Here is an 11783-nt window from a genome sequence, read left to right as displayed (position 1 = left end):
TAAAATGTAAGAATAAACATGATTTTTATGACAAAGGGTTTTGTAACATTTATTTTATTTCATATGAATTTATTTGAATCCGCCAAGCCATATCGGTACAAGTGTTATACATTTACATAAGGATGGGAAAAGTGGGACCTTAATTGTGTTAAAAACATTCAAGTCAAAATGTAATCACTTTTTCCTAGAATGCAGAATCTATCAGATTTAGGTACAGACTACTTGAATGCATATGGGAGATTGTTATGGTTCCTTAATGTACTTATCATAGTTCCTTATGCAGAGAATGCTATTCAGGGTCTCTGCAGTACTGAAGCTCTAATAACTACCAACCAACATCTCAGTCATTAATATTAGCTAGCAGGATTATAGGCCCCCAAGCCTCTTATTTTTTAATCTGCTGTTCAAATACCTGGTTTACATAATCAAACTGTTCATGCTGTAAAGCTATCAAATGAAAAACCTTTATGAGATTAGATATAGATAGGTCCCATGGATCATTCTCCACCCAGTTACCATGCAACAGCTATGAATAGAACGCTCTTTACTGGAGTCATAGCATTTGTTGTCAACCCTGGCCGTATACCTAAAGTATCTGTGAATGTACTGTGTACAAGTATATTTTCAAGTAAGAGACAAGTCTCTAGTATGTGTGCGGAGAGATACAACCACATTGATCATTATTTCAGCATCCTGCAATGCTCGATTTAAATATGTTATGGGCCAAGTACAGATATTTACATTTGAAATAATAACTTCTCTTATGAATTCATCATTATGGATTCAAAATCAGCGATCTTCTGACGGGTGTTACCTCTGCGGATCTTGCGGTAGGAAACAGTGTTGTACTTGGAGGAGGTGTGATGGTTGAAGGGTGACGTCTCATCAGTGTGTTCAGACTTCTTTGCCCGAGGCAGGGTGGAGAAGCCGGGTTTGGAGTCTTGAGGTGACCCAGAGGAAGTCTGGGAGCTGTGATCCTGCTCGGGCTCCTGGTCCAACTCACCCCGACTCTCACCAGATACCTGGAGCTCCTCACTAGGCATCTGCTCTGGGGTCTCTGTATCTCCATTCATCTCGGCTCTCTTCTCCTCTTCAGATACATGTAAGAATTCAATCGCAGGTGTCTGTGTTTCCATCTGGTCTTGCAGCAATGACGCTGCCTCATTCACCTCTTCTGGTATGAGGAAAGTTGAAAAACAGTTTTATAATAGCTAAAAGAAACCAAAATACAACATTGAACATTCTGTCAAAGCGCAACTACAGTACTGCTTGACTATGCAATACAATGTAACTGTGCCGTAGACCTATAACTACATCAACATTGTATCCATAATCATAGCACAAAAAAAGCCCTCTCAGGTGTTTATTGATGTGCTCACAGTGTAATGCAGAGTTTGTCTTACCTCCCTGTGTGGATGCCGTCTGTAGGGTTTGTGTTTGGAGTCCTGTGTGTGTTCCGTCATTTACTTCAAGAGGTTTTCCACTGGCGCTAACTGACATTTCTGGGGTGAGCTGATGTTCTTTAACAGGGTCTGTGGGCTCGGTTTTTGGCATCTGGGCTTCGCAGTGCGACTCATCTGTCTCAGTGTCCTGTTGCTCTCTCACCGCTGTCTTCATCAGCAAATACATATTCTCACTGATGAGACCTGTGCCTGTGCCACCTGTAGCATCCTCTTCCTGTGGAAAAGGTGTTCTGTTTGCGTCACTGCAGACACGACTCCCGTCCCCGCACTCGGATGCCGCTTTGTGTGCGTCCTTAGAAGCCGGGTCCTCGTTGTCGTAGAAGACAGAGTCGTCTCCCTCGTCCATTGAGGGGGCAGCTGTGTCCACAGCCTTCTCCAGAGACTGGAGGGCTCCTAGAGTGATGCCACTGATGATCTCCACCACCTGGCTAGCCAGTGCATCTTCATCCATCCCCACATCCAGGGATGGTTTGGGAGGGGCCATGCCCTGTTCTGTCTCCATCATCTTTGTTTGTAAATAATCAAATTGCTCTGATATTCTAGATTGTCGAGTTGGTTTTTGCAGAATCTTTTTCCGAAGCAAAGAAGGATCTGAGTTCGGTCAGCTCGCCATTGTGTCCAATCAAAATAGACTTTCTTATCCTACAGTATGAGAGTGTAGAGAGAGAATGCCATCCTGCATGTTAATCAATGGTGCACAGGCACGCCGTCTTTCTGTGCTTTACTACGCAATGTAATTCTGTGTGTGCTGAGCCACCAAAGAACAGAACTTTTTTTGTGGGGCCAATAAAGGCTCTTTGTCACTTTGGCATACACAAATGGAGAGATTGTACTGATTCCTTAATCTTTCCTGGGTGGCCACCTTCTTCCAGTAACATTATGAGGCATGATTAACATTCTGCCATAGGTTTAGTCCAACTTACAGCAATGCTAGCTAATGAGACTGGAATGTATTTCCATGTGTTCTAAGTTGAGCCTGGTTATGTCTTGAAATGTATTTAATGACATTATGTGTATATAAAGACCTTACATTCTTAAATAACACTCAAAGTAGCTCAATTACCTGACCTTGCAACAGTGTGCCCAACAAAAACAGAATTCAGATTATTTGTCTTTTCTCAGCTATTAAATAAATATGAAATACACACACACACACACACACACACACACACACACACACACACACACACACACACACACACACACACACACACACACACACACACACACACACACACACACACACACACACACACACACACACACACACATACCTGTATTGTAATCTCCGTGTCATTCTGGTGATGGACATGGACCAAATGTTATTTCTGAAATGTTAGACTAAAAATAAATACACTCATCTCAGCTGTATATCCTAATGTGCTTTGTATCATTTACTTTTTTATTATTCACCATGCAGTGGAGATATCCTGTTGGTTGCAATGTTTGAACTTGAATGAGTTTGCATTGCCATCTGGTGGACACAATGTATTATGGCTTGCCTTTTTGGAGCTGTGTGAAGCACAGGCTCCCTATACGTGGCCGTGTGGGTCTGTCTGTGTGTCTGTCTGTGTGTCTGTCTGTCTGTGTGTCTGTATGTAGCCTGAACTTCCTAAACTTCGGCACGCTACTAGTCCCACAGTTTTGCCACCACACACTCGCGCCATATGTCAAATCGACCGGCTTACTCGGGAATCGTGGGCTAGTAACTTGCTAAGAGAAAGGTTCACTAGTTTAATTGATATTAATTTATTAGTGAATTAATTTTCCCCATTGACTTATAATGGGAATCGCAAAAACTCACATTCAATTATTTGTCTCTCGCAAACCATAGGGGCTAGAGTTTCAAGACTTGGAGAGGAGGTTCATAATGATTTCAAGGATTAAATAAAAAATATTTGTGTCATTTGGCCGCATGGTGGCGCCATAACACCCCACTTTACGTTTTGGCCTGTAACTCTTGAACCGTAGGTCGGAAAATTAAAAATCTTTTTTCCCTGGATTCCTTGGGTCATGACGCATCTCCCCATATAGGCCACGCCCATTTGCGCCATGATAGATTTTCCGCCATCTTGAATTTTCTCCAAAACACACTTTTTGCTCCTTTTCCTACATATTTTCTTCAAATGTCACAAAAATCGGTACACATGATCCACACACACACACACACACACACACACACACACACACACACAGCTCCACTTCATACGGGTGTGATTTTTTTTTTACAGTTTAGTTCAAAACAAAATGATAATATAAATGTATCATCAGTTTCATGTTCAGTATCGCAGTCAAAACCTGATTAGCCTATACATAAATCCCTTGTGACATGTTGGTCATCAATTGCCTCTAGTCTATATAAACAGTCATAGTCATAGTCATAGTCATACTGACATGTAGGAAGGGAACTATTTAAAAGCAGGAACCTTTTCAGAATTAGGCTATAATATAATATTATCCTACTAACCTACTTAATAGCCTATTTATTTTGAATATGATTTACTCCAAATGAAAAAAAGTATTCTGCTTGAAATAGTAGGTAGGCCTATATTTAATCGATTGTGGCCTACTCATCACAAGTTGAACAAATAAGTAAGTTACTTGTAAGCTGCTTGTAAGCTATTAATGGATGCTGCAAAAATCTGTATACACCGAATAACAAAACTCACCTGTTGTATGACATGTATGAATACGCACAGCTAAGCTTCTGTTAAAACCATAGAGTATATAAACAAGGTTAAAACCTTGTTCAACTCGAACATTTGGATCACTTTCCAGTGGACAATCAATTTGCAGCTGCCACTATGTGTGCTCCGACTGCTCACCGGCTTACGCCATTAAATGTAAAACGCTTGCGTGTCATTGATTGACCACTAGAGGACACTAGCTCAAATATCAAAAGAGAGGCTGCATTTATTGAAACAATTGACCAGTTTTAATTGTGTTCAATTGATTCCATTAATAGCCCACAAATATTTTGATGCAGTAGCTTAACAGCAGTAGGGCATAAGAAAATTAGCAAATGAGGCATCATTCAAATAAATCTACTGCATTTTCAATCTATTAACATTTCAAATGCATCTTTTTATCATTGGCGGGGGAAAAACTATTAACACAAAACATACATGTATTTACAGTACACAACATAATGGAAACTATTCTGCACTGTAGTAAAAGTAGGATGTGCAAAACCTGAAAGTGAAAAATGAAAATTGTACATGCCCTAAACCACATCCTGTTTTGAGCGTCTCTCACATCAGTGTGGTACAAACTATGGTTTTCAGCCTCCTATGTTGAACGTGACAAATGACAGTATATTGTCAACAAAAGTGAAATGCTGGTAAGAATCATATAATAGGCTATAGCCTATATCATCCGCTTCTGACTTTAAGGTATACAGTACAACATTGATGAAAAAAAAACATAGGAGTCAAACGCATTATTTTAGATCATATTCACGTTAGTTTTCATGTAGCCTACATGCATACAGCATCTAGTCTAACTAAATATACACACAGTATTTCTCACAGTCACAATTAATAATGCTTATCAGTCACTCGTGGTTATTATGGCAAAGCAGAAACTCTTTGAATATGTTTAGTTAACTGCTACATTCACAATGGCTCTTCTTTTTTTCACATGGCTTAGGCTATAAACTGACATAAAGGGGAAGGAAGGTTAATTTAGACATTTTCATAATGCTTTTTCAACCTCTGTGTTTGTCTCTGAGTCTGAGCTATGTAATGAATCACATTTTCTAAAATAATTTAGAATGTGCCTTTCAATGAAAGTACTTAAAATGAGCTTTAACAAAGGAGAATACATCATAGGCTATTATGAAGTATGAACTATTATATTCATTTGTACGTTTTTGTTTGTTTTCCCAAGATAAAAGTCTTCAGAGTATGACGCACAGCAACAGCAAATTAAGTCATCAGCACCTCAAAGCTTCTTCTGCATTTCTGAGAGGTTGTGACGCCTGTTTTTAGAGATGTGTATCTCATGCCAAATAATTGTGAACTTGCTAGGTTTTCTGGCATCTGAATTAGCTACGGTAATAATGAATAGGCAATTTTCTTCTTCCTCTAAATTCTGGTTCTTAGTAAGTTCTTATACCTTTCTTCTTTGTGTGTGTGTGTGTGTGTGTGTGTGTGTGTGTGTGTGTGTGTGTGTGTGTGTGTGTGTGTGTGTGTGTGTGTGTGTGTGTGTGTGTGTGTGTGTGTGTGTGTGTGTGTACAGCCATGCCCTCAAGTGTTCATTTCTGATACAGAGGGGACTGTCATTTGATTTCCATCTCATTTGGTCCCAGTTCTTCTTCCTCCACTGACCGGTTGAATCCAGGTATTAACTTCAGAATATGTTTCCGGACGCTGCCTCGCCTGTTTTTCCTGGGGAGTGTGCCAAACAACGTAGAGGCCCTGGTTTCATCCCAGGAAGGGGAGAGGGAAGTGCTGCTGCCAGCCAAACTGGAGCTGCAAGTGCGACTGCGGCCGAGGATACGATGGGAGCCGATGGGACTAAATAAGATCTGACCAGGGCTCTGCGGGTTGGGGAAATCTGTAGAGAAGAATAAACTGTCATCGGTGGTGCTGTATGAACTGGGAGAGTTCAGGTCCCCGAACACGCTATTAGCCTGGTCACTGTCCTCAGTCATCACACTCCTGTAGCTGCTGTCGCTGGAAAAACGCTGGCCATGGCCGCGGCTTGTCAGCGAGTCTAAAGACACCTGGCACTCCAGAGAGGGGTGGAGAGAGCTTCCATTCAAGTTACCTGTGGGGGACACAAATTCACAAAAAAACATTTCTCTTAGATTGAGAATGTGAGGATGTGATGTGTTGAATAAATGAGACAGCAAAGATGATTATCGTAAACTGCCAGTCAATGGCTTATGGATTTCTCGTATGTATACTCAGGACTGCACACTTCACTAGCTTCAGTTTAGTTCCTTATTTTTTAGTTCATGAATTGTTTCTAGCACTGCTGGACTGGCACCTGTGCTGTACAGCCGCAACTGTATTTGCATTCATGCTTGCAGCTTGTGATTAAGAGCTGATGCCAAACTTAAATGGTCTCACACTGTCCCATTGAACTGAAAGTGAGATCCTGTTGTCTTTCTACCATATGTTAGTATAGGCTATGTACACATCATAATGTATCAGCATGTTCAAGCACTAATGTCATCAAAATAAATTCCTGTAACTGACTGAGAATGAAGCGAGTGTTGTTGTGAATTAATATATTCAATTGAACTGTACAGGATGTGGTTGATATAAGGCTGTCACATCAATGAAGGTTCAGAGGAAAGCTCATCCCAGAGACAGGATGTGTGTCAACAGTTTTTCAGTTAATTGGCCCCTGGGAAACTTATTCTTGTACTTCACCTTGAAGACTGCACTTGATTTTACATCAGCATATTACATCAGCATATTACTAGTTAAACACAAATGATCATGATAGTGGGGAAAGGAAGTGCTGTGGTTTGACAGCTGGCCAAAAAAAAATAACTCACCTCTCATCAGCCGCTTTTCCTGTAACGTAAGTGCTTGTAACTCCACCCGTTTCTCTCTTAGCGTTTGCTGTATGAAAAAAAAAACAGTTACACATTTGTAAGTTGACCGTACATGTAATATTTGAAGCCCTTATAGAAAAATACTAAATTGAAATGGGTGTATCTACTGTACCCTATGATATCTCAAAACCACTCTGCATGCAGATAGAACCGTGTAATCATGATGTTCTTACTTAGAAAAATATTTCAAAATGTGTGTGTGTGTGTGTGTGTGTGTGTGTGTGTGTGTGTGTGTGTGTGTGTGTGTGTGTGTGTGTGTGTGTGTGTGTGTGTGCGTGCGTGCGTGCGTGCGCGTGCGTGCGTGTGTGTGTCCTACTTTGAATGGGTTTAGTTATGGGATAGCTGATCACAGCCTATTGCACATTCGTGATGCAACAGGTCAACCAGTGCTTGCCCTCGGTGACCTGCTCTTTCTCTTTCTCTTTCATTTCTGTCATCTATTTGTGAGGCTTTATGAAACCTATACCTAAACCTAACCACAAACCTGTGTTTACGACAAATATGGGCAGTGCCATAGAGACGCACCTTAAGCAAGCTCATCTTCTTCTCAAGTTCAATCCTTTTCACGACAGTCCCACAAATGGTCTCCATCCTGCAATCACACATCCAGATAAACAAACAAGTCGTTGAGTTTGAACATTGTCCAGGAAACATTTTCAGTTGGTGTGCACTAGTTTCACAAAATTGATCTCCAGAGAGTGGAGCTACAGCACATTGTATAAAGTGCGTATAAGAGTGATACAACAGTTAATCTAACCAATAAACGTAATGAAATATAGAAAATCGATTACAATAAATATATACCGGTATATCAGAACAATGATTACAGATACATGTATAATTTATGTTACTCACTTCAGTACATTGGTGGAGTCTCGGATCAGGTCAACAATGTGCTGATGAGACAGTCCTTCAATGCTCGCCCCATTAATGCTGATGATAACATCACCTAACACACGGAGAGAGAGCAAGCACACAAAGGTACATGAACCCTATAGCATGAAAATAGCAAATCTACAAGCTCTTGTAGATCATCTATTTTTTTAAGATATTTAGTGTAGAACGAAAACAGGTGGGGCCTAGTGTAGAGCCCTGGGGAACTCCGGTGAACCAAGTATATTTAATTTTTTTGTTCATATTTTTTATAATATAATAATTAATCAATAAAAACTGACACTGCGTATACAAAAGTGTGTGTGTGTGTGTGTGTGTGTGTGTGTGTGTGTGTGTGCGTGCGTGCGTGCGTGCGTGCATGCATGCGTGCGTGCGTGCGTGCATACTGACGTGAGTGAGTGAGTGAGTGTGTGCAGAGAGGATGTGAAAGAGGCCACACAGTGTGGGAGGTACATTATGGGAAGCTCACCTGTGGTCAGGCCTGCAGTTTCAGCAGCGCTGTCCTCTTGCACCCTGCACACAAAGGTGCACATCTCCAAAGCTGTGCTGCTCTTTTGCTGCAGTCCGTAAGTCTGCAACAACAGAAGACGATTTGTTCTCAAGAACAGACAAGAAAAGATCGTCTCAAGTAATAAAAATGAACAGCCAAGATTAAATAGTGTTTGCCTCATGCTTCACCTTGACATGATTATATATTAATATATATATTAATTAATATATAGATTATACTGTTAATATATATTAACAGTATAATCTTATTATTATTCAAATATTTGCATTGAATTCTTCAAGATGATGTTTCACAGACCAATAAAGAAAACAAAGTCAATATTACCAATTTAATGTCAATTAAGAAAAATACATATGACTATATAAACTCACCTGAATTTCAAATCCATATGTATCATTGTCTTGCTTCTCCAAAACAACAGATGTTCTATGTAAAGGAGAAATATATAGTTTTGTTAGCTTTGCAGTTTATAATATGAGATAAAGTAAGATTATACAGCTATTAAATCAATATATTTACCTCTGAGGGTCAGAGTAATCAATCAAACTGCTTGTTGAGTTGCGTTGTTTCGCCTGCAAAGGGGAAATGCAGAGTTCCTCTTAAGATCAAACATGTCAGGCCACTGTACTGAACTGGTTCATTGCATTCTACATTTTTGTTCATTTTGAGCCTAGTCTGTTACATAACTCTAAAAGATTAAAATTGTCAAAGGGCTTTGTGCCTGTGTCAATGGATGCTGGTGTGTTGTGGTTATTAACAGTTAGTTCATTGCTTCTTAGTATCGCACAAGTACAACTCATAAGTATCAGTATAACACTCAGTATGAAACTTCATCACTTGGTATGAACATTGGTTCAGGTGTGTGAACTACACATATACTACACATATGCCTTATCACTCACCTGTTTCCAGCCTCTAGGTAGAGTTCCAGCAGACGGCCGCTGTTTGTCATCACTTTCCTTCAGTGAGCGGCGGTACCACAGGCGACCTTTCTTCCTCAGAGAGTTGTCCAGAATGCAAGTGTCCTGGCTGCCCCGGCGCTGAAGTTCATTGGCGTTCATGGTGGACTACTAGACGGTAGAACTCTCCTCAAAGCACCATCACGTTCCTGCTACAGTAGCTGTTAATGAACTCTGCGGCCCTGCCCCTCCATGCAACGCAAAGCAACTGTGTCAAAGAGGAAATCCACCGCATGTGATGGTTGGCTGCTTGTGGTGGACCTGTTTCTGCAGAACTCAGCCCTCAACGTGCTTTCTTCTCTTTCTTGTTTCTTTTCTCTCTTTTCTTTTTTTCTCACTCTCACTCTTTCTTGTGAATTGCTGATCTGCTGCTGTGAATAGGAAAGGAATCTGCTTAAGCCCTCCCCATTCCCCTCCCCTTCAAACAGCCCCTTTTCTTCTTGCAGTCCATGCGATTTGATTTATGGTCTGTCTGAAATCAGTAATGCATGAGATGCTGCCACCTCCACCGAGCACCTGTCTCTCGCCTCTCCACTCTCAGTCTCACTGGCCTCCCCTCGGTAGAGCAGAGGACCCGGCCTCTCAACCTGAGCCTGAGACCTAAACCTGTCTTAGGAGGGACAGGACAGACAAAAGGCTGATTTCGCTCGGGGCCAGTGACATGCTCTCCAAACAGACAGCACGGGTCATTGGGCTGAAGGCATCAGACATGGTTGGATCAAAAGGGAAATTACACACACACACACACACACACACACACACACACACACACACACACACACACACACACACACACACACACACACACACACACACACACACACACACACACACACACACACACACACACACACACACACACACATGGATGAGTTAGACAAAACTGAGCCACAGGGCACAAATGCCAAATCTCACCAAAGCCTATAACATCATGTGGCATCGAGTTATATTTGTAAAACATGAATCTACCATCTTTCCACATTGTTGTGGTGAAATTGAGCTTGTCTGTGAATAGCACGTCTTGCATGCCATCTGCTCCACGCTGCATTCCAAAACATCCCAACTCAAACAACAAACATTGTTACCCATCGGGATAATTGGCCATTATGTTAGGCATCATATTCACCATCCATAATATTATCCTAAAAACAGCTGACCGACTCTTCAACCCACACGGATCCCCTATGCCCCACTGAACGTGCATGACACCAGGCCTCAGCAGTAGCCAAGACACCACAAGCCCTCCTCAAAGACATTGCAGCAACTATGATCGGACTGTCAGTGTCAGTATGAGTATGATGACATTTAAAGCCATCCCTATCCCCATCTAGGCTCTGAAATCTCTGTTTGCTATCATTTGGTATATTCTACTGCATCAATTTCCCTCACTGCAATGGTTTATATTGTTGTGTGGTGGCAGTTGGTAAGCTGCAGCTGCAGAATCTCATATACATGCAGAACTCAGGTCTTTGTGAGAGAAAATAAATGGGAAAATGTTTAAACCATCAAAAAACATTGTGCATCTCACTATTACTGGCACGTACCAATCCAAAGGCTTTGATGCAACCCTTTCTTGTGTTACCATACTGAACGATACCGACCATGCTGGTTATTATTGTTACTGACACAGCAAAGTTGTGTGACTGGGACTAAAATCCGTTAAGGCTGTGACTCATCTCTGTAGACTGACAGCCAAAGTCACACGCTTTGCTTAACCTTATCTAACGGCCACAATCACAGCAAGAGAAATGTATATGGAGCAGAAATTCAAGATGAGTCACAATCGAGTCTAGCTACGTGATTACACTAAATGACTAAAACGAGATATTTCAAGTAAATGACACCAGGTAAAAGGTATCTTGCAGTGGTGTGTGTACACAGTTCTGTATGATGCACCGATGTTATAATGAAATTCATAGACATTTTTTGTCACATTTCACAATTCAACAAGAAACCTGCGTACATTTCAAATAAAATAAGATACCTGTATGTTCATAAAAAATAGTTTATTGACGATCTGTACGTCATGTATTTCCATACAATAAATAGTGCAGAGACAACGAATTGACAGGTACTGTTACACGAGACCTACAAAAAAGGTTATACATCACAGCCGAAAAAAATAAATGTAGTCCATCTGATTATTTTATATATACTGTATATATATATTAGGCCAGACATACAGTTGTGTCAAACACAATACAAAAAAATAAAGGTCCCCAATCATAAATTGCACATGGTAATTATCTCTCTTTGGAATGACTGAGGAGTCTCTTCTAAGCTAAGTAACACATCCACTTTCAATGTTTACATTTCTCTGTCACCTGTCATCTGGTTCTTAGCAAAACACTCAATGATAGGCCTCATGGCACAACACAAATATGGCT

At 40.8% G+C, this 11783-nt stretch overlaps 1 protein-coding gene across 1 annotated transcript; it reads right to left on the bottom strand.

Moving 5' to 3' along the window:
* Positions 1 to 5742: 5742 nt before the first annotated feature.
* cytip (cytohesin 1 interacting protein) lies at positions 5743 to 11000 on the bottom strand (the record flags this gene model as incomplete). The annotated part of the gene is made up of 9 exons (XM_080752777.1): positions 5743 to 6233; positions 6973 to 7039; positions 7558 to 7624; positions 7888 to 7981; positions 8396 to 8498; positions 8809 to 8863; positions 8957 to 9009; positions 9340 to 9504; positions 10941 to 11000. The coding sequence occupies 9 exons, from the start codon at positions 10998 to 11000 to the stop codon at positions 5743 to 5745; spliced, it is 1155 nt and encodes a 384-aa protein (XP_080608903.1).
* Between the last annotated feature and the right edge of the window lie 783 nt (positions 11001 to 11783).

This window comes from Nannobrachium achirus (assembly GCF_963921795.1).
Source record: "Nannobrachium achirus genome assembly, chromosome: 22".
Classification (NCBI taxonomy): domain Eukaryota; kingdom Metazoa; phylum Chordata; class Actinopteri; order Myctophiformes; family Myctophidae; genus Nannobrachium; species Nannobrachium achirus.
This window is presented reverse-complemented; position numbering and strand designations above follow the sequence as displayed.